This window comes from Zalophus californianus, chromosome 9 (assembly GCF_009762305.2).
Source record: "Zalophus californianus isolate mZalCal1 chromosome 9, mZalCal1.pri.v2, whole genome shotgun sequence".
Lineage (NCBI taxonomy): Eukaryota > Metazoa > Chordata > Mammalia > Carnivora > Otariidae > Zalophus > Zalophus californianus.
Window position 1 is genome coordinate 116,394,993 of NC_045603.1, and position 23,691 is coordinate 116,418,683.

Sequence of the window (23,691 nt, forward strand, 5' to 3'; positions counted from 1 at the left end):
ATTCCCTGGTCATGGCTAACTGGATCAAAGGAGGGTATCTGACCCAGCTTGTCCAACTGAGCTCCTTCTCCTACTCCAAATTTCTTTTGCTTTGGGGTGCTAAAAATCCAGGCCAGGTTAGCTATTGGCACTGGATCCACAGGTGATATAGGCTGAGAAGGCTGAGGCTGCTATTTTGAGTAGCCTTGATGGGCGACATGAAAACTTCAGAGGCTGGTCTGTAGATTCCCAGACAGAACAGAGAGGAGAGATTTGGTTTCTCTGGTGAGAGAGCAAGAAGCAGCAAGTGGTTGTGGTTCTTGCCTTCCATTCTTCTGTTGGTTCCAGGCCTCTGAGTCCTGCTCTTTGTTCTATGAGATTGCCCTTTCTGTCTTACTTTCTTGGAGCTAGTTTGATTTTCCTGCCCTTACAACTAAAAGACCCTTGACTGAGGCATATAACATTACCTAGGATGTTAAACAACTTAATTCAACTGTGGAAAACATTCAGTTTGGAATATGTAAGCCTATAGGTTTAGTTGGAATCACAAAGCCATAAAGCAAACAGTCCATTTAGTCATGGTTCTGCTGTAGATAATGAAGGAATTACAAATGTCATTTCTTTCAAATAAAGGTCACCTCCCCAAAGTACAAAAATAAATTCTAGCTGAGGGAAATACTAGTTTTTTGTATAGGTACGATAATTCTAAAGCTCTGCCAACTTTTAAAAATGATTCTTCCTCCTTGTTTTTTTTTCCCATTATTTCATTCTATAAGGCACTAAATCTCACATTTTCAAGATTCATAACATCCAACTACCAACACACACATATATATACACATATACATATATATATATATATATAATACCTTTAGACATGTATACAAGTAGACGTCTTTCTACTTCCACGCTAAATCTCCAACTCTATTCCATAGTTTAAAAGGTTTTTTGATATAATTTCAACCTTAGAGAAAAGTTGGCAAGGGAAGTATAAATAACTTTTTTCCTTCACCACTGAAAAGTAAGTAGGCCACGGGATGCCCCTTCACCCCCAAAGACTTTAGTGTGTGATTGCTACAAACAAGGACATTTCCCTACACACGAACTGTACAACTAACAAAGTCAGGAGATTAATACTGATACATTTCTACCATCTAATCTACAGACCCTATTCAAAATTCATCAATTGCTCCAAATGTGTCCGTCCTTACAACAAAAGGGTCCAATCCAGGATCATGTGTTACATTTAGTTGCCATGTCTTTTTAGCCTCCTTCAATCTGGAGGAGTTTTTTAAACTTTCCTTGAATTTATGACCGTGACATTTTATAGAATGTTCCTGAATTTGGATTTGTCACATATTCCCTCACGATTATATTTTTGGTGGCAATATCATGGAAATGATACTGAGGTCATCCAACTGCATCCTACCAGATGGTTTGTGATTTTCACTTGCCCCATTACTGGTTGTGTTCACTCTGATCAATTGATTTAGTTTTGTCTGCCAGGCTTCTGTCCTGTAAGTTTCTTTCTTTCTTTTTTTTTTTTTTTTTTAAGATTTTACTTATTTATTTAACAGAGAGAGAAAGAGAAAGATAGAGAAATCACAAGCAGGGGGAATGGCAGGCAGAAAGCCCGATGCGGGGTTGGATCCCAGGACCCTGGGATCATGACCTGAGCTGAAGGCAGATGCTTAACCAACTGGGCCACCCAGGTGCCCCTCCTGGAAAGTTTCTGTTTGTCTTTTGTAATTATGTATTTTATTAAGTATTTTAAGACTATGTAAATATCCTATTTCTAATCAAAATTTAACACACTAGTTTAGGATCCACTGGAATTTTGGGATGAATTAATTATTACTATGATGACTGCCAAATGATAATTTTAAAAATTTCATTATTTCTTTGATTATTTCTAATTGGCATTCTTCTGCGAGGAAAAGCTTTCACTTCTTTCCATTCATTTATTTATAAATAAGTACACAAGTAGGGATTAATAGATTCCTACTTTGTTTAAAGTGTTACCATCATTACTATCATTATTATCATTATTTTGATGCTCAAATTTTCCCAGATTTGCTCAGTGAGAATTCCTTTAATTTGGCTTCTGTGTCCTTTTGACATGTCTCCATTATTCTTTTAATATTTCCTTCCTTTTGGGCACATTAAGTCCCAGGGTCATCTTATAGCCAATAAAATCAGCCTTTCTCCAAGAATCTTGGCTTCCTCTAACTTGAGAATTACATTTAAAAATCAAGAGCTAGGTGCTTGATGGGCTTGCTCTTAGGGCATCAATGTCTGCTAGTCCTCTTAGTGGAAATAGCTAAGTAACATGTACACACACACACACACACACACACACACACACACACACACACACACACCATGCACATTCCATTATATTTATTTTTATATTTGTCTCTATATTTTGAAAACCATGAGTTCACACTCATACCTCTGATTCCAATCTAACAGCCCTGGGGGTTCAGTTTTCTTCCTTGCCATATTTGTAATTCTTTTCTCTAACATTAAGAAACGTGGCTCCCCTTGTTCTTCTTGTATTTCCTGATAGTATTAATTCCCCTTTATGTAACAATCTCTTGTCTCCATCTTGACCCCTACACAGATGTCCTTCTTACCTAGCTTGGGCTCTGACAACCTGATGTAGGGTTATCACCATCTCCCCAGACAGATGCTTTCCTTGTCCGACCTGGGGACTCAACACTCCCTGCCTAGCAGCATACGACCACCCTCTCAGTGTGGACATCTTCCTCTCCCCTTTCAGGCCCAAACCACATGCTGAGCCATACCCCATACTCCTGTGCCTGCTCACTCCCACCAAAGGGTTTTTTTCTGAATGATTTTGGGAAGAAAGGAAGGATTGAAAGGAACTTCACAGTTTTTAAGTTCAGGTACGACTGCCTCACTTGATGCTAAAAGTGGGTTATTAAATAAATAAATCACAACTTCTCTTTGACCTACATTACTCATTGGGGATTTGGTCTAAAATTGGGCATGTGGGTAATAAGAGATTTAAAGCCATAAAATATTCTGTCATAAGAACAATGTCTAAATAAATTACAAGAAGTACATTCTGTACTATTGAAATGTTAACTATCCTATTAGAAATGAAGCTCCCCAGAGAGAAATCCATAGAAATGAGAACTGAGAACTGCCCTTCAAATTTAGTCTCTCTTTCATTTTCCTGTCCAGGTAAGGACTGCTTTTCCAGACATTAGTTGATTTGCCTAAAGGGGTTTACTTTCCTGGGAGATTATATTATTTATTGATTGATTATATGCTAGCAACTGCTAATGTATTTCATTAATAATGTTTACATGCTCCCTTGTCTTTTTACTTTGAGGTGTCTGGGGGATTTCTGTAAAAACATATCCATTTAACAACAACAAAAAAAGGTTTTCTCAACAACAAAAAAAGGTTTTCTTAAAGACTGTATTCATTAACTAGTATTAGCAAACTGAATCTTACTTTTAGTATAATTAAGTAGCTTGATACTTAAAGTAATACCAAATTTATTCCAGCAAAGGGCTACTTTCTATTTTTGAAACAAAAAGAAGCTATTTTTGGAACTCACATTTTCAATATTTAGCAACTATTTTTAAAAATATTTAGTTACTATTTATCAACTACGAACTATGTGTAGAACACTGAGCTAGGGGCTAAGTGAGAATACTATTTCATGATAATGGTAGTAGCTCAAATTTTTTAAATGATAAAGTGTCAATAATTACACTAAGTAATTTGCCTGTATCATGCCATTTATTTTTCACAGCATTCAACCATCTGAGGTAGAGAATATTCTTTTTCATACTTGTAGATGAGCATTTTGATGTTCTATGGAAAATCCTGCCTCTCATTCATTCACTCATTTGGGAGTATTTGCTGAGCACTTTCAAGGTGCCGATACTGTGGTTGGCTCTAGGAACCAAGTGCTAGACCATACAGATACCTTGGCATCATGAAGCTTATAGCTTAGCAGGGAAGGTAGTCAAATTGAACATATGATTAAAATCAAGTGTGCCAACTGGTCAGCTAAACAAAGTATGGGGGGTTGGGGAGGTACTCAGCCAGGCAAACACAAGTTAGCTGGGTGTAGGGGTGAAGGGAGGTTTCTCTGTAGGGAAAGCATCATGTCTGTAACTGGTCACAAAATTTAGTAACACTATACTAAGATACACAGAGAAATTGTAGTTTCTTCTTTTTGCCTCAGTTATGGCCTTTCTTTGTGCCCCTACCTATTGGTGGGGAAGGCAGTAAACCTTAGTCAGATCCAATAAACCCATAACGTCCTTTCGGATAGAGTCCAGTCTCTCTTGGATAAAAGTGCCTGGCCCCATCTCTCGGATGGCATCCCTTCTCCTTCCACCCTCCTGAAGATGGGACCATGCGTACAGGATGAGGGATGGCTTAATAAGACCCTAGCGCAGGGAGAAGAGGGAGTGTCCTTGGGTGTGGTGGGTCTCTAGCCCTGGGGCCCACGTCCCTGTGTGTCTGCCCGCCTGCAAGGCGCCCTACTGGCCTCCCACACTGGCTCTGGCATCAGCTGGGCTTGTAGTCCACTCTCCTCATGCAGGCAGGGCACCCTGGAGTTCCTCTGGGCAGACGTGGGCTCACGTGGGCTTCAGCCGGGGCTGAGAACACTCTGAGGTCTGGCTGTGACTCCTATTCAGACCCGGCCCAGGTGATTCGCTCTGCGCCTCACTGCCCAACCTGAGCAACCCCTCTAGGAATTTCCCAGATTCTCAGTGACTTTGGGGCTTCTGGACACTGAGGGGAGGGTTTGGGGAAGCTCGACTTGAGTACCTCTTCTACTGAACCACTTTACATGTCCAGATGTAGACCACAAGGATGTGGCTTGGTCCAGTCTGCAGCGGTGGCCTCTCTGGAATGTGGATGACAATGGTGGGAAGTGTGTGGGTGAGAGCTTCTACCCGCCCTCACTGTCAGCTTCACTTTTGTAAAGCTCATCTCACTCTCCTGCCTCTTTCTCTGTTTCATCTTTCCACAATCTCCCTAGAATGGGAAAGTGTTCCTTCTTCCTGTTCTCTCTTGTGTGAAACCCTCTGGTGTATCCCTGGAAATTTCCTCTCTGTATGCTAAAGAGAAGATAAAACAATTTAGACAGACCTTTCCCAAGAGGTAGCCTGGGTCTTGCTACCCAGAAAATCATAAGGCAAAGGCCTACACAAGGGCTAGTGGAAGCCATTGACCAGAATACTGAGCAAGACAGTGCCAGGGCCAGCTATGCTTTCCGAAAGGGTCCCCCTGGCTGCAGTGTGGAGAACGGGACCGGAAGGAAGGGAGGAAGACTGGATGTAGGGGTGGAGGGAAGGAGAAGTGCAGGAGGTCAGGTGGGAGAGAGTGGCCAGTACTAGGGAGAAGCCAGAGAGATGGAGTCTGGGGATACATGTAATAGAGAGACAGAACTTTGGGACTAGTTGTAGTGTGGGAGGCAAAGATGAAGGAAGACTCTCGGGACAAGCTAAAGATTTCTGACTTAAGCAACGAAACAGGACTGGTGACTTCTTCCAAGACAAGAAACTCTTGATATGAAGCAGATTTCCGGGGATGGCTGAGGTGGTGGAGTTCCACTTTTTGAGGACTGGTAGCCATCCGGGCACAATCCTTCGGGAGCCAATAATGAGCTTACTATTGATTTTGTGAGGTGAGAAATTCAAATAAAATGTATTCTAGGGCGCCTGGGTGGCTCAGTTGGTTAAGCGACTGCCTTCGGCTCAGGTCATGATCCTGGAGTCCCGGGATCGAGTCCCACATCGGGCTTCCTGCTCAGCAGGGAGTCTGCTTCTCCCTCTGACCCTCTTCCCTCTAGTGCTTTCTATCTCTCATTCTCTCTCTCTCTCAAATAAATAAAATCTTTAAAAAAAAATGTATTCTAAAACACTTTACTCCCAGCTTCAGCCTTCCCCGAACATTTGATTTCAACGTTAAATGAGGACATCGGTTTTCAACGTAATGCTGCAGGTTGTGGTTTATCACATATGACTCCTTCTGCCCTTGAGGAGATTCACTAGGCATGCACCTCCATCCCCAGGTTTTAATTCATTTGGAAATCTACAAATCGTTTTAGGCAAACTGAATCCAAGTCCTCTTACCACAGGGAATGGAAATATAAGCATTATCTTATATGCAAATAATAGCATTTTAGTATCAGTCACTGTGAACACACTGAGTAGGTCACTGACCCTCTTTTCTAATTGTTGCTGAAAATAAAGTCCATAACTCAGTTCATCCAAAATCAAAGCCCTCATTTTGTCAGTTTCCCAACTACGATTATTTACAAAGGTATCACATAAAAGGCCACTTTGTTAGTTATTTAGGTATATGTTTTTATTTTTATTTATTTTTATTTTTTAAAGATTTTGTTTATTTATTTGACAGAGAGAGACACAGCGAGAGAGGGAACACAAGCAGGGGGAGGGGGAGAGGGAGAAGCAGGCTTCCCGCGGAGCAGGGAGCCGGACACGGGGATTGATCCCAGGACCCTGGGATCGTGACCTGAGCCGAAGGCAGACGCTTAATGACTGAGCCACCCAGGCGCCCCTTAGGTATATGTTTTTAATCTAGACTACTTTGGAGGGTGTCCCAGGAAGGTGCATTTCTCAAAGCTACGGGTTTACCAGTTTTTCTTTCATGACTGAAGAGAATGGCCCTTCCTATGGAGCAATATAAAGCATTTTGTTGTTGTTCTTTTCCATTTCAGGCACAAGCTGGCTATTAGTATCCTAACCCAGCCAGATTGTACCAACACACAGCTCTGAACTCAACCAGCAACACAGACTAGCTGCATCCCAGTTGTTTATCAGAAATTCACTGTCAAGCTCACTGTTGCTCAGCAGTTTTCAAAAGCTCAACTGAGGAAAAAAAAAAAAGGTGCATGCATGGCTGTTTGAAGGATATGCGATTCATCCATTCCTCTCCAGATGCTCTGAAATTCATTCCGGGGGTAAGCCAGATCACTAGGGACCTACACACTTGGATAGTAAAACTCAATTTCCACCTTCCCTAAGCTTCAGTTTCCAAAATGCAAAGTGAAGTAATATGCATTCATTCAACTATTACTCACTGAACTACTACACCCAAAGCATTAGGTCTGTAAGATAGAGTAAGATGAAATTCTGCCTCTGAAGGAGCCTATCTATCTTTCTAAGTATTTTTATCAAAGGATAAGGACCAAATAGATAATGAAAATCCTATGTGATAAACACAAAAAGGGAGAAATATAAAGGGTAAAGAAGCACAAGGAGGGACACCTTCCCCAGCCAGAGCAAGGGAAAGGTGACTGAAGGACACTTGACATGGAGACGTTCTTAGAATAATGTGGCCCACCGTTCCCAGGAGCAGCGCACTTAACAGGAATCCAATGAGAGGAGGTGTGGAAGGACACTGTCATACCGCTAAATAACTGCCCAGATGAACAGGGGACGTATCAGTTATGGGGCCTTTGGCTATGACACAGAAACCCATTTGGCTTAGTAAATATGGAAATTTATTATCTCACACGACAAAAGGTCCAGAGAGAGGGCAGGCGCCAGAATCCACTGATGCAGTGGCTCAATTCTACCATTGAGGACCCTCGTTCTTCCTGCCTCTCAGCTCTGCCTCTCCCAGGGTGGCTCTCCTCTTGGGATAGAGCAAGGGGGCTGCAGCGCGTTCACGCATGGCAATAAGACAAACAGGGTCCCAAGAAAGAAAGAGACCACCTCTCCCTGTGCCTCCTTCTTACGATGGAAACAATTTCCCCAGAGACCTTTGAAGGTTTCCCTTCATGTCTCGAAATCTTGCATTTGGACACATGCCCATTTGTAAAGCAACTAGTAAGGGCCGTGGGACTACCAGGTAGGCTTAGTGTAATCATTTGGGGTGTTGTCTATTTTAGACCATCAACCCGCATACTGCTACAGTGGTGTTATGGGCACAGGCTCGCTTCACTGGCTTGAAAAGAGTCACTCTTCCTTCTGGGAACTCTCACTGACCAAACTTACAAAAAAAATCCCTGCACTTTCTTACCTCAGTGGGATACTGTTTTTTCTCCACTTTCAATGCCTAGAAAGCGAGGCTGGGGGCTCATTTTGCAGCCCAAACTCACGCCATTTCAAGCCACACTTACCAAAATCTACGAGTTTGACTCCACCCTCAGTGGTCAACAGAATGTTATTTCCTTTCACATCACGGTGGATGGTTTTGTTGTTATGCAAATGCTGAAGGCCCTAAGGGGTGGGAAATATAGAATAACTTTTAAAGAAAGCATCAAACAAACATAACATTTTTCAAAAGGATGCATTTGTGCAAAATCAATCGGAAATACTGGTCAAAATTAACATTCAAACATTCTTAAAATGTTTCACATTGAATTAGTCAAATCAAAATACCTCATTTCCGCTTTGGACTTCATAAAAACTCATAAACTAGAGCATCCCCTTCCTTAACTCTTATCAAATACTTTATTAAAAACATGTTGATCTCAGTGGATAAACATTCTGTCTACTTATTTAACTAATTGATTTATTTTTAAATTTTATTATGTTATGCTAATCACCATACATCATTAGTTTTTTTATATATTTTTTTGTTATGTTAATCACCATATGTTACATCATTAGTTTGTGATGTAGTGTTCCATGATTCATTGTTTGTGCATAACACCCAGTGCTCCACGCAGAACGTGCCCTCTTTAATACCCATCACCAGGCTAACCCACCCCCCCACCCCTCTCCCCTCTAGAACCCTTAGTTTGTTTCTCAGAGTCCATCATCTCTCATGGTTCATCTCCCCCTCCGATTTCCGCCCCTTCATTCTTCCCTTCCTGCTATCTTCTTTTTTTTTTTTTAACATATAATGTATTATTTGTTTCAGAGGTACAGGTCTGTGATTCAACAGTACACAATTCACTGTCTACTTATTTTAAATAATGGCAAATAAAAACCTATTAGTAAAAAGTACACATTATCTGCCTTCATCACAATCAGTCTCAGAAATATAGGTGGGACATCAGAACTCAGGGTTCTGCTGACACAAAGGAGGGTAGGTTTCTTTTCTTTTTTTTAAGATTTTATTTATTTATTTGACAGAGAGACACAGCAAGAGAGGGAACACAAGCAGGGGGAGTGGGAGAGGGAGAAGCAGGCTTCCCGCCCAGCAGGGCGCCTGATGCAGGGCTCCATCCCAGGACCCTGGGATCATGACCTGCGCCGAAGGCAGATGCTTAACCACTGAGCCACCCAGGTGCCCCTAGGTTTCTAATAAAACAATGAATTAGTAACGCTAAACATTTCAGATTTTGCATATACTCTTGCATCAATCAATACTAATGTAGTGGTATTTTTCTAAAATTAGGATCCATGTTTTTTACTGAACTAGGACTGCCTCATAATTAATGCATGAACAATTTAAATTGCCTTACCAATAGTGCTTCATGTAAAATATAGGCAATTATAGGTTCACTCATTCTTTTGCCCTTCTTCAGAAATCCCTTCACAAGATCAGCCACTGATCCTCCATTGCACAGCTATAAGGGAATATTGCAAGATATTAAAATGGATATGACATTTTAACTACTTCCTCTAAAAGGTTTTCTAAAAACATTTTTTTTAATTGTTCCGATTTTTTGTTTCAAATGATTGCTCTCATCATCTTTATGGCTTCATAAATGAAATGAACAAGTAAAATGTACTAATGTGCAATTAATTAATTAATTATTAGAAAACAGTTTTCATGTGAGTTACTTTTTAGAAGAGACTCTGGAGAAGACCTGGGCTTAATTTTTAAATTCAAGGAGAATAATTATGATTCCACATATTAGTCCCTAATTTTAGGATCTAGGGCTTAAAAAAAGATATTTTTGATTTCTGATTGTTTAATTAACAGTGCAATTAGATTCCATGACCTCAATACAAGGCTACATACTATTTTGTATATGCATCCACTTAAAAACAAGTCCCCTTTGTGGCAAAACTTCAGAATGCATTGAAATAAAGATTACAAACAACAGTTCAGAAAACTGTTTTAAATACCATGCTTCTCAGGCTCTTTAGCTTCCTCCTGCCCCAACACCACAAAAGTAGGGGAATCTAAGTGAAAAAACAAACGGGAAGACCATGGTAGGGGATTTTTCACATGCACATTCTCCAAAGTTAGGTAACATTAAATCCCACAGGAAACTTTCAAAAGAGCTGCAAATTTGCAGAACAGAGAAGCACCAGCATAAGTAGAATAGGAGAGGGGCGACAATTAGGTAAATGGTCCCAGTGAAGCTTGGACCCCATGAGTATTGATCTATTAATCTCTGACCCTTTAGCCTCTACCTTCTGCCCTGATTCTCCCCTGGGGCTCTGGTCCATGGTCTTAACCTGACTTTTCAGCCTCCTCTCCTGCCTGCCTTTGTTACCCATCAGTGCCTGGGAGATAAAAGCCATAATTTCCATGACTCTATTTAGCTAAATAGAGGCAGAGAAAATCAGTGAGAGAATGTAAACTCCTGGCATCCTAGTTTGAAATACTGAACACATTTTCTCCCAAAAATTTCCTAACATGGTAATTCGATTGTATTGGATGCCCAACACTTCTGATACATCCATAATCATAGCTCAGATGTGTTGAGCACATACTTTGTGCCACGAACATTTCTAATCCATTCACATGAGTTATCTCTATACCTCACTCTCCCTCAGTAGGTATTATCATCTCCGTATTAAAGACTGGGAAAGTGAGACACAAAATGATAAAGTAACTCTCGCAAGATCACACAGGAGTGACAGAGCTAAGATAGGAACTTGGACAGTCTGATTCTAGAATGGAGCCTTCACACTTAACCAATTTGCAGCTGATGCCTTTCTACATTCAGAGAAAACTTCTTTCAGCTTATAGAGGAGGTGCAGTCCCAGCATTCCCAAACTTGCATTTTCTTCCGCATCAGGAAGGGGAATACTATTTCGCTGGACAAACAGAAGACATTGTGGCCTAGCATGACTGGTTCAAAGAATTACTCAAAATTGAAAAGAAATTCAAATTTCTTTAAATTGCATGGCACTTATTTCAAAGAACCAAATTTTAGGGGCATGGGGGTGGCTCAGTTGGTTAAGTGTCTGACTCTTGATTTTGGCTTAGATCATGAGCTTGGGGTCATGAGATCAAGCCCCGCATCAGGCTCTGTGCTAGGCATAGAACCTGCGTAAGATTCTCTCTCTCCCTCTCCTTCTGCCTCTCCCCTGCTCGTTCTCTCTCTCTCTCTCAAAAAAACAAAACAAAACAAAAAACCCAAATTTCAGGGCCAGTTTTAAAATATCTAAAAATCACCATGGGGAGACTAAATGTCCTTTCCAATTTCTCCAAAGTGTGGCTTCTTTTTGGCTGCATCTTCTGCAGCCAAACAAACCCCAAAAAGGGGTTGACTGTTAATGCAAGAGGAAATGGCTGGAATGTTAGGGAGGGATAAAGGAACCCTAAAGAATGTGCAGGAAATAAAATAAAAAATGAACTACAGGAAGAACTAATGCAATCCTGTAATTCACCCTAAGCAGTTCAAATTTTACTTTCTGTAGTCAATTTTTATTTCAAACAGTTGTTTTTCCCATCTAGTAAAGTTTAGAATACAGAATTCTTTGTAATAAATTCTTCACTTTGTTTTTTAAAGTAAGGTATATTGAGATACGATTTACATACAGTAAAATTAATGCAATTTAGCTGAAATTTTGAGTTTTGACAAGTGCATTCATCATCTAACGACTACCACAATCCAGATATGGAACAAATCCAGGACATAAAAACCTTCCTTGTGTTTCTTTGTAGTCAAACCCCTCCCTAGCCCCTGGAAACCACTAATCTGTTTTCTGTCCCCATTTGCAAGACTGTCATAGAAACTGGGTCATAAGGTTGCAGCCCATTGAGCCTGGCTTCTTTGACTTTACCTAATGAACCTGAAATTCATCTCTATTGTTGAGTATTTCTTTTCTAAGGTTTTAATGTTGTTCATTCCTTTTTTTTTTTTTTTTTAAAGAGAGAGAGAGAACAAGTGTGAGAGAGCATGAGCAGGGAGAGCGGTAGAAGGAGAGGGAGAGAGAATCTCAAGCAGACTCCACACTGAGTTCAGAGCCTGACATGGGGCTCAATCTCATGACCCTTCAATCATGACCTGAGCCAAAATCAAGAGTAGGATGCTCAACCAACTGAGCCACCCGGGCACTCCGTTGTTCATTCATTTTTTAATGTTGAGTATTCCGTTGAATAGATAAGCCACTGTTTGTTTATTCATTCAGTAACTGAAAGACATTTGAGGTATTTCCAATTTGGGGCAATTATGAGCCAAACCCTTGTAAACACTGCATACAGTTCCTCACATATACATACTTTTCATTTCTCTTAGGTAAGTACCTAAGACAGGGGAGTGTTGAGTCCTATGAGTCATATGTTTAACCTTCCAAGCATCATCCAAACTATTTCTCAAAGTGCCTATCCCATTCTGCATTCCCACTAGTGGTGTGTGAGAATTCCAGCCGCCCTCCATCCTTGCCAGCAGATATTATGAGGTTTTTTTAAGCCATTCTAAATAGCAGTGTTATCTCATTATAGTTTTAATTTGGATTTTCCTAATGACTAATCATGTTGACTATCTTTTCATGTGCTCATTTGCTATTCATACACTTTCCTTGGGGAAGTATTCAGTTTTTTTGTTCATTATTTATTGGTTGTTTTCTCATTATTGCATTTTGAGAGTTCTCTATATATTTAGGATGTTTTGCAAATTTTTTTAATCAGGTGTTTTGCAAATATTTTCTCCCAGTCTGTGGCTTGTCCTTTAAGGACTCTTTTGAAGAGCAGAAATTTTAAGTTTATCATTTTTAGAATACTAAGCAATCTGCTTTTTGTGTTCTATAAAGGAAATCCTTGCCTAATCCAAGGTCACAAAATTTTTCTCCTGTATTTTCTATAGGAAATTTTATAGTTTAGGTTTTACATAGGTAGGTAGATGATCCATTTTTATGTAATTTTGATACATAATGTGAGGTATGGATTATATGAGGATGACCAATTATTACAGTACACTTTTCTGTTGATCAAAAGTGTCCAAGAAAGGTACGATTCTGAATTGAGTTTAAAACCTAGTTGCCAACACCGAGAATAAGGGAATCTTGAATACATAATTTTAAGTGAAAGAAGCCAATCTGGAAAGACCACATACTATATGATTCCAACTATATGACATTCTGGAAAAGGAAACACTCTGGAGACAGTAAAAAGATCAAAGGTTAAAAGGGGTTGAGGGAAGAGGAACAGAGATGAAAAAGAGGGAACACAGAGGACTTTTAGGGCATGTAGCAACTCTGTATGATACTGTAATGGTGGATATAGTTATTATATATATGTCAAAATCTGGAAAATGTACAACACCAAGAGTGAACCCTACTGTAAACTATGGGCTTTGGGTGGCAATGACGTGTCAGTGTCAGTTCATCGATTGTAAGAAATGTACCAATGCTGGTGGGGGATGTCGATAATGGGGGAGGCTGTGTACATGTGGGGACAGGGGTCTATACAGATCTCTGTTCCTTCTTCTCAATTTTTCTGTGAATCTAAAACTGCTCTTAAAAAAATGAAATCTCTTCAAAAATCCATAAAACGTACAACACAAAGAGTGAACCCTAATGTAAATTATGGACCTCTGGTAATAAAATGGATCATTATTGGCTCATGAACTGTAACAAGTGAACCATGCTAACCACAAGATGTCAGTAAGAGGGAACACTGGGGGCAAGGGGTTCAGGGTAACTCTCTGTACCTTCCACCCAGTTTTCCCACAAAACATTTTAAAACTGTTCAAACAAAAATGTGAAAAGATCCTAAAAACAATAACAAAGGAACATACAAAATTTATCTAAGTTATGATAAGCCCCTTACAACAGTGTCTGCTCAGAAACTAAATTATTCCACTCACTGTTGCATTTTATATCCAATACATTTTAACATAAATGATGTACGAACACAGAAAATATTCTTGATATATATGTTTTCCTTATAATAGTATATTTGGTTAAGAAGGGATTTTTAGAAGAATCATTATTTATTCCTTTCTAGTCAACAAATGTTTATTGAACTGTTACTATGTGCAAAGCACTGAGACACTAAAGTCGGTGAGAAATGACTAGTGCAGGTTTGGTCCCCAATAAACTTGAAATACTGTCAGACCAGTGGTTTTCAAACGGGGACCATTTTGTGCCAAGGGGGACACCTGGTATTGTTGGGACATTTAGAACTAGGCTTGAAGCTGCTACTAGCATTTAGAGGTCAGGCATGCTGCTAAATATCTGACGTTGCACTGGACAATCCACAATCATTCGGGCCAAAGCATCAACAGCCCAGGACTGAAAAACTCTGCATTAAAGACATTAAATAACAATTACCTAGATTGTATGTTAGGTCTTGAATTATAGTTATATGGAAAATAATAATGAGCAAGTACTGTAGAATACCACAGACTGATAACATCACGTTGGAAGGGAAAAAAGGAAAAGATTTAAAGACAAGATAGAATCTGCCCTTGTGGATGTTGACAACAGTTTTCTCCAGCTGTTCTGGTATATTCACTTTGGTTACGGTGTCTTCTGCAATTAAGACGTGTAGTTTGCGGGGAGGGATTCAAATTTACCAACTTTTTTCTTAATGTTCACGCTTTTCTCTTATTTGGTCATGCTCAGAAGAAAGAAAGGCTTTTCCCTAAACTAAGATCATTACGATATTTTTCTGTTCTCTTTCTACGATTTTATCACTTTTAGCATATTTTGATATGTAATTCACTAACTGTTTTATTTTTTATTTTATTTCTTTAAAGATTTATTTATTTATTTCAGAGAGAGAGAGAGAGAGAGACCAGGGAAGGGGCAGAGGGAGAGGGAGAAAAGGAATCTTAAGCAGGCTCCACGCCCAACGTGGGGCTTGATTTCATGATCCTGAGCTGAAACCAAGAGTCAGACACTCAACTGACTAAGCCACCCAGGTGGCCCTCACTTCCAGTGTTTTAAATGTGTATTATTTAGTTTGTTCCCAATAGACAGTCTGCTACCATATGAGATGTCACCATTGCTATAAGCTGGATTCCAGTGAGTGCCTGGGCCTTTCTCTAGATTATCTATAAAATTCCTCTGATCTCTCTGTTCTTGTCAAGTATCAACTTGTTTTAAGGCCTGTAGCTTAAAAGCCAGTTTATCAAATAGAAGAAGTCATCTCTTATTATCTTTCCAAAAGTTTCTACGTTCTTCCCACACATTTACCCTTCTAGATGAAATTCAGAATCAGCTTCTCAAAGATAGAGCTATAAGTAATTTGAATAACACAATAAATAAAGGGTTTCAATAATGTAATTGTTTCATAAGACATTTGAAAAAGAGTGACCCTTTATTGGTTGAAACTTTTAACAATATGAAGATAGAATGACCAAAAGTTAAAAAAAAGTGACCAATGACCAATTAAAGACTAAAAGTTAAAAAAAAAAAAAAAAGAAAACAAAGAAAACTTCCAAAGTGGGGAGGATAAAAGCCCACTAAAAATCCTCATATTATGGATCAAAAAGAAAAATAAAACTCCAAAACATTATTTGAGTTTAATATATGGAAGGAATAAAATAAATTAAATAAATTATGAAAGTCAGATATTCACATTTTACTTCCAGATAATGTATACTTGAAATAACAGAAGCCTTTTACTGCACTGTTTGCTATATATCGTGATTGTTAATAATATATGTGCAACTTGTTTTCTGTTATTTAAACTAAATATCCAAATACTTGTGGCTTTTAAAATGTCTAATTTCTGATACTTAGGTTTCATGAAAAATCCAAGCCCAATTTAACCATTTGCATACCATCATTGATTTTCCAGGGTTTCATTAAATAATTAGTGCCTGGTTAGAGAGTACACTTGAACTAAAAATATTTGGTGCCTATTATATGTGCGACCCTATGACAGCTATTGATGGTCATTTTGATGACCATCAAATTGTCACCAAATTGATGACCATATTGAGGTATCAAGTTGAGAGTCCTGAAGTCTTCTTGAATAAGGGTCAGAACTGTCCCTTACCTCTGCCTAGCATGGATCTCCAATCAGCACCCTTCCTTGGGAGCATCTAGTCTGTTTTCAATATTCATCTGGGACTCACCTTCCCAAGGTCCTAAATGCTCTACCCTCATGGGGCAGGAGAGACTAAAGTACAAAGACCAAAAATAACTCCTGTTTAGAAACCAGGAAGAAAAGAAACAACAAAAGAACATAAAAATGCAAAGGGATGGATAGCAACAATGAAATCAGAGACAGAACTTCCCCCAAATACAGAGACTCTGCTGTGTGACATTTTTAGCAGGAGGTCTCATTCTCTATCTGGGAGTAGTGTTAAGGTGGGAAAGAAAGAAAAAGGGGACAATGCCTTTTTCTTTTGTGCACTTACTTTGTAAAGAATATGTACCTAAAATTTTTTATCTTCTAGTATTTATAGCTCCAAAAGTTTAGGGTCTGTGTAAATCTAGATGCTTGCCCTCTGAAGTCATAAAATTCCCATTTCACATAGCTTGAGATGCTTTTATCCACTTATTCACTGATTCATTTTTTTCGATTACTTATGCTGAAGAAAAAAAAAATGCCTCCAAATATTCTAGTTTTTTAAGAGGTTAATGACGGAGAAAATCACAAATGATGAAACCTTCTTTTTTTTTTAATGATGAAATATCCTTAAATCGAAAATCCTCCCCCTCATTGAATGTACGCTGGTTGCTCTGTTTGACTACGGTTGTGTCTGCTGTTAGGGGAAATTACCGGGTGGGGCTTCGTGTGGACCTTGACCAGGAGCAATGATGTGAACAATTCCCTCTTCTTGGACCCTGCCCAATGCCTTCTACACATGTTCCATATAGAGAATAGCAACGTTTGTTTCTCTAGCTGCCTTCTGAAGCAGAAACAGCGATTTAGTTTCTAGGATAGAAAAGAGTCTTCTGAATGAAAGTTTAAGAAACTAGGTTGAAATGAAAGCCCAGTGGGGAAAGAGGGCAAATATAACAAACATGGAAATTATGAAACAGACTATAGGTGCCAAATGTCAATAAACCACAAATTAATTTGTGGTTTAACTATTCCTAAAGATGCTCGAAATGAAAAAGCACCATAAATTCTCAAAACCCTCATTTAGAATTAGCGAAATTTCAAATATGTTCTTAGATGAAATATGCTTTTGCTCAACTAGCATAAAGTGCCTTTCTTTCATATAAAGAAAAGTAAAAATAATAAATGTTAAATTGAAGTGTATCTGTTTTTAAATGATCATGGAGTATTAAAATATATAAGATGAAATGCAGATGTTTCTGAATTAGGCAACAGATCATTAAAAATGAAACTGACCTTAGGTTTCCCTTTAAAAATAATTGCAGCCAGATGAATAAATTATGTCATATTGAGCCTATGCAATTCTTAAATTGCCAACATAAACTAAAATGGGGATTTGTAATGGGGGACTGAAAAACCCTTAAGTATAGTTTTGCAACACAATGCTATTAGAAGCCCTTAGTGTTCTTTAATCGAAGAAAATTGAAGTATAATTTTCTTAAACCAGAGTTATACTAATAACAGAGCACCACTAAAAATGAATTCTCTAATCAGGCTATAGTCAAACATTTTTAAAAACAATCTAAATCACAAGGGATGAGATTCTATAAACAGACCATCACAACTAACTTCCAAAGACAGCCTTTGTGAGTTTTCTAAACGCATTCTGTCTATACTGTTTGGAGAGTATATATTTTTACTCAAATTTCTGAAAGAGGACTACTAATTTCTATAATTGGCATTTCTGACTTTTATAATTTTTTTATTTTTTTTCATTATGGATCTGTTTCTGGATTCTCTCTTCATTGCATTCATCTATCCGGCTTTTCCTGCAACAATATCCACCATATTAATAACTACAGCTTTTTAACAAGAATTATATATCATCGGGCAAGTCTTTGTGACTTCAATTGTTTCTCATTTATTCTGGGAATGCTCTAAGGCCATATAGTCTTAAGACCATATTCTGTGGTCTTAAGCCACAGAAGCAGAAACTCGTATTTTCTAATACTCGTTCTAGTTTTTACTTTGCTCATCAACATTCATGTTTGAATCTTTTTGTAGAAACCAATCTTAGTGAATGCCTGCAGGTGAAACTTGGATCACATGGTAAGTTTATGTGTAACATTAGAAGACACCGTTTTACTGTTTGCAAAGTCGCTGCACCATTTCAAGGTGCCTGAGCAACATGCAAGAGTTCAATGTGCCCCACAATCTCACCAATATTCGGTTTCATTAGTCTGTAATTTCAGTCATTTTAGTGGGCGCATACTGTGGTGATTGTGGTTTTAATTTAAATTTTACCAAAGATATTGAACATACTTTATATATATGCTTTTGTGAAGACTCCAAGCTTTTTACTTACTTTTTAAAAATTTGGGTGGATGCACTTTCCATCTATTCCTAGTGTGGTGAGAGTGTTTTATCACAAAGGGGTATTGAATTTTGGCATGTGTTTTTCATGATTTTTTTTCTTTGATTCTGTTAAGGCAGTGAATTGTGATGCAGAGATTTTTTTTTTAATGTTTTAGTAAACTTGCATGCCAGGGACAAATCCCATTCAGTCATGATATATTAACATTTTTATATATGTTACTGAATTTGTTAATATTTTATGAAGGATGTTTACATATATGTTCATGTGGAATGTTAGAATATAGTTTTCTTTTCTTGTAGTATCTTCGCTTTCTTTTGTCAGTATAATGTTGCCCTCATAGATAATCAATAAGACTCTGTTTCTTTCTTAAAGATTTCATAGGAGGATTCTTTTTGTTCCCCAGAATGGAGGTGTGAAGAACTCTGTGGACCTATTCCCCCATGAAACGACCATAACTGGCAAAAATTAAAAAATAAACAACCATTTAATGTCTTTGGAAATTGTTGTAAGGACATATAGCAAATGGAGAAACATTTGAGACCATAACTAAATCTTAGTAAGAATAGCAAGATTCTGTGGCAACTGAACCACCCTGGTGTCCTCACCCCCAACCAGGGCAAAGTGACAAAAGCTCTACTCTGGGTGAGCCTTACCAAGAAGATAGGGTTCCCCTCCCACCAGCTCCCATTCAAGGTCTACAGTATCTTTTTTGGGAGGGGAAGACCAACAGCATTTCTCACCCCTTACCCAAGTCTGTGCTGCAAAGCTGGCTTGAGAGCACCAGAGTCCACCTCTCTGGTCCACAGTGCTGCTTCTAAAACAGGATGATGTGGGCCACTGTCCAAGACAGGCTGCCAGCTCCAGAACAGTGGCTCAGATATTTTGCCCAGGGAGAGAGGCAGGCCACAAAAACAGGGAGTTCCAAGGCTGGACCCGACATTTGAAGAGAGAGAGTGGGGAAGATCGAGCCTAAGGGTATTCTTGAAAACAGTGGTGGCTTTGGTAATTACAAGGAGGCAGGTAACTCCATGAGAACAAGAAGGTAACCGCAGACCAGCTAGCTTAGCAGAGAGACTCAAGGAAAGAAACAGCTAAAAATAACTCTCTTGGGGTCAGGAGAATCTCAAAAGACTCGCCTCAAAAAGGACCCATGCACAGTGATCTGAATTCATTAGATCAGACTGGGAAGCAATTTTTGCCCTAGCACATTGTTGAAAACAATAGAAGAATCAGCTGGCTAGTAACTGAGTGTTCACCGTAGAGACAGAAAGCTTAATAGAAAGATCAGGGAAGGAGAGGAGGAAGGCAATGTTAACACTGCTCCCATCTGAGGGTGACTGCACATGCCCAAGGCTGCGCCCTCTGAGAAGCAACATCAGAGGCTTCATACCATGGGGGATAAGCCAAGTTACTAAACAAACTAGCAAACAAACAAACAAAATAATAAGCTCCCCCTTAGCGATATCTAGAATTCCTATAAGACATTAAATATATGATAGAATGTCCAGTTTCTAACCAAAAAAAAATTATGATATGCAAAGAAACAGAAAAGTGTCACTCGTATACACGAGAAAGAGCAGGCAACAGAAACCACCTGTAAGAGAGTCCAGATGATGAACTTAGTAGATAGACTTCAAAGCAGAAATTATAAATATGTTCAGAGGATTAAAGGAAATCATGCTTTAAGAAGTGAGGAATGGTATGATAGTAATGTCTCTTCAAATAAAGAATATCAATAAAGAGATGGAACTCATAAAAAAAGAACCAAATGAAAATTCTGGAGTAGAAAATTATATTACAGTAATGTAAATGAAAAATTCAACAGAGGGGTTCACCAGTGGATTTGAAGTGGCAGAAGAAAGAACCCACAAACTTGAAGGTAGATTGATAGAGATTATGAAATACGAGAGAAGAAAGAATGAAGATAAATGAATAGTTTCAGGGAAATGTATGCATACTGAGATAAATGTATGGGTGTACCAGAAGAAAGGAGAGAAGAAGGAGCAGAAAAAAAATCTTGGAAGAAAAAATAGCTGAATCTTCCCAAATTTGATAAAAAATATTAATCTCTACATCCAAGAAGCTCAATGAACTCAAGTAGAATACAGATCCATAGTCATGTAAAATAAAAAAAGAAAATCTTGAAAATAGCAGGAAAAAATGAGTTGTTATGGGAAAAAGAACCCTAATAAGATTAACTGCTGATTTCTCATCAGGAACTACTGAGGCCAGAAGGAAGAAGGATGATATATTCAAGGTGCTCAATAAAAACAAAAACAAAAAACAAAAAACAAAAAAAAATTGCCCACCAAGAGTCTTATATCCAGCAAGATTATCTTCAAAATTAAGGAGGAAATTAATATGTTGCTAGGTAAACAAAACTGAGACAATTTGTTGCTAGCAGGTCCAACTTATAAGAAATACTAAAGAAAGTTCTTTAGGATTAAAGCAAGTCATCACCGACAGTTATTTGAAACCACCTGAGAAAATAAAGAACATCAGTAAAGGTACTTATTTTATCATAAAAGACAGTATACATGCATATTTCTTTTTTTCTTAACTGATTTAAAAAGCAATTCTATAAAACAATACGGACATAATTGTATTGTTGGGTCTATAGTATATAGAAATGTAATATGTTTGACATTAACAGCACAAAAGAAGTGGGCTGGAACAAAGCTGGATTGATGTGATGACACCAGATGGTAACTGGAATTCACAGGAAGAAATGAAGAGAACTGGAAATGTTAAATAAGAAAGTTAATATAAAAAATTCTATGATTATATACTTGCTGTCCTTTCTCAACTTTGTCAAAATACATAAAATTATATATAGTCGTTATAAAAATTATTGTACCATTTATTTATATGAAATGTATAACAAGAATACTTGTAAAAACAAGGAAGATGGAACAGAATTATACAGGAATAATAATTTCTATTATCTCTCTGGAACTTAGTTGGTATAAATATTTGATAGAATTTACCAGTGAAGAAACCGGGCCTGGTATTCCTCTTTATGGGAAGGGTTTTAATTATGAATTAAGTTTCTTTTATCGATATAAAGCTATTTATGTTTTCTACTTCTCATGTCAGTTTTATAGTTTGTGTCTTTCAAGAACAACATCAGATAATCAGTTGCCAAACTTATTAATATAAAGTTGTTCATGAGGTGCTACAGTGGCTCAGTCGGTTAAGCATCTGACTCTTCATTTCAGCTCAGGTCATGATCTGGTCATGAGGTGGAGCCCTGCATCAGGCTCTGTGCTCAGGGTGGAGTCTGTTTCAGATTCTCTCTCTTTTCTTCTCCCCCACCTCCCCAACCCCGCTTGCACACTCTCTAATATATGAATAAATTTAAAAAAACCTTTAAAAAATATAAAGTTGTTCATTATATTTCATTACTATTATGCTAATAAAATAGTGATTTCCCTATTTGATCCCTAATATTGGCAATTTGTATGTTATCATTTTTTCTGGATCCATCTAGAGAGATTTATCAAGTTTATTAATGACTTTCAAAGAACCAGCTTTTGCTTTCATTTTCTCTATTGTTTTTGTTCATTTTCTGTTTAATTGATTCCTACTATTATCTTCATTATTTATTTTCTTCAGCTTCTATTGGACTTAATTTCTTTTGATTTTATTAGCATCTTAAGGCAAAAATCTTACAAAACTGGTAGTCAATGTTTCTTCTTTTCTAAAATAAGCACTGAAAGGAAGTATAAATGTCTGTCTAGGCACTGCCTAACTGCATCTCAGAACTTTGATATGTCACATTTCCATTACCATTTCAAACTATTTTCTTAAAATTTCCTCTTTGAGCTAAGGGTTACTTTTGAAGTATATGGTCTAATTTCCAAATATTTGGGAGTTTATCCTGGTATCTTTATTTTTAATTTAATTCTCTTACGGTCAGGCCATATACTTGTCATGAGTTCACTATTTTTAAATTTGTCAAGATTTGTTTCATAGTCCAGATTACCAAAGTCTTCTATGTTCATACTGATTTTCTACTTATTCTTTAAATTACTGGGGAAAGACTGTTGAATTTTCCATTTAAAGTTGTGAATATACGAGTCTCCCTGCTCAGCGTGGAGTATGCTTCTTCATCTCCCTCTCCCTCTGTGTGCTCTCTCTCTTCTCTCTTCCTCTCGGAAAAGAAAAGAAAAGAAAAGAAAAGAAAGAAAAGAAAGAAAAGAATCTTAACGTTGTGAATATGTCTATTTCTTTTTTCTATTCTACTAGTTTCTGCTTCACGTATTTTAAAGCTTTGTTTTTAAGTACATATTAAAGCTCATGTACATTTCACCTTCTTTTTGCTTTTAACTTATCATCCCTCTCTTATCTCTCTCTATACACTTCAAGTGTGTTTGTATTTGGTCTTGCTTTTCATCCAATTTGACCATTTCTGCCTTTGAAATGTAGAGTTTAGGCTATTTCCATTTAATGTAATTATAAATAAGTTTAGGTCTAAGTCTACCATCTTGCTATTTATTTCCTATTTTTTGTTTTTTTTTTTAATCTTCTTTTCCTTTTTTCCCCACTTTCTCTGGTTTGAATATTTGTAGTATTCCATTTTTATCCTCTATTGGCTTATTAGCTATACTTACTCATTTTACTTTTTTTTTAGTGGTTGCTTTACTACTTCCAGTATGCATTTTTAACTTACCACAGTCTACCTTAAAGTTATATTACACCACTTCACATGTAATGCAAAACTCTTAAAACCGTGTATTTCCATTTTTCCTCTCCCGTCTCTTTGCCATTTTTGCCATACATTTTAGTTTTACATGCTAAAACCCCCAAAATATATAGCTATAATTGTGGCTTTAAGTCATGATTTCTCTTTTAAAAATAATTAAAATAATATTATTGAAAATATTTTTTTAAAATACAAAATAAAAAGTTTCTTATTTATCCTTATATTTACCACCAATGGTATTTTTCTATTCTTTTTGCAGGTCTGAGTTTCCATGTCTTTTTAAAGATTTTATTTATTTATTTGAGAGAGAGAGTGATGGAGAGAGAGCACGATTGGGGGGGTGGGGGAGGGGCAGAGGGAGACGGAGAAGCAGACTCTCCGCTGAGCAGGGAGACCGAAGCAGGGCTTGATCCCAGGACCCCGGGATCATGACCTGAGTCAAAGGCAGATGCTTAGCCAACTGAGTCATGCAGGCAACCCTCTGAGTTTCTATTTGAAATCATTTTCCTTT

The 23,691-nt window shown here is 37.9% G+C and overlaps 1 protein-coding gene across 4 annotated transcripts in view; it reads right to left on the reverse strand.

The window, feature by feature from the left end:
- Positions 1-23,691, reverse strand: part of MYO3A (myosin IIIA) — a 231,842-nt gene that overhangs the window by 179,787 nt on the left and 28,364 nt on the right. For all 4 annotated transcript variants that reach the window (XM_035729263.1, XM_027593914.2, XM_027593918.2 and 1 more), the window contains exons 5-6: positions 9,419-9,523; positions 8,126-8,225 (exon numbers count right to left, since the gene is read on the reverse strand). In XM_035729263.1, the coding sequence (XP_035585156.1) occupies positions 8,126-8,225; positions 9,419-9,523 (205 nt within the window). The remainder of the gene's footprint in view (positions 1-8,125; positions 8,226-9,418; positions 9,524-23,691) is intronic.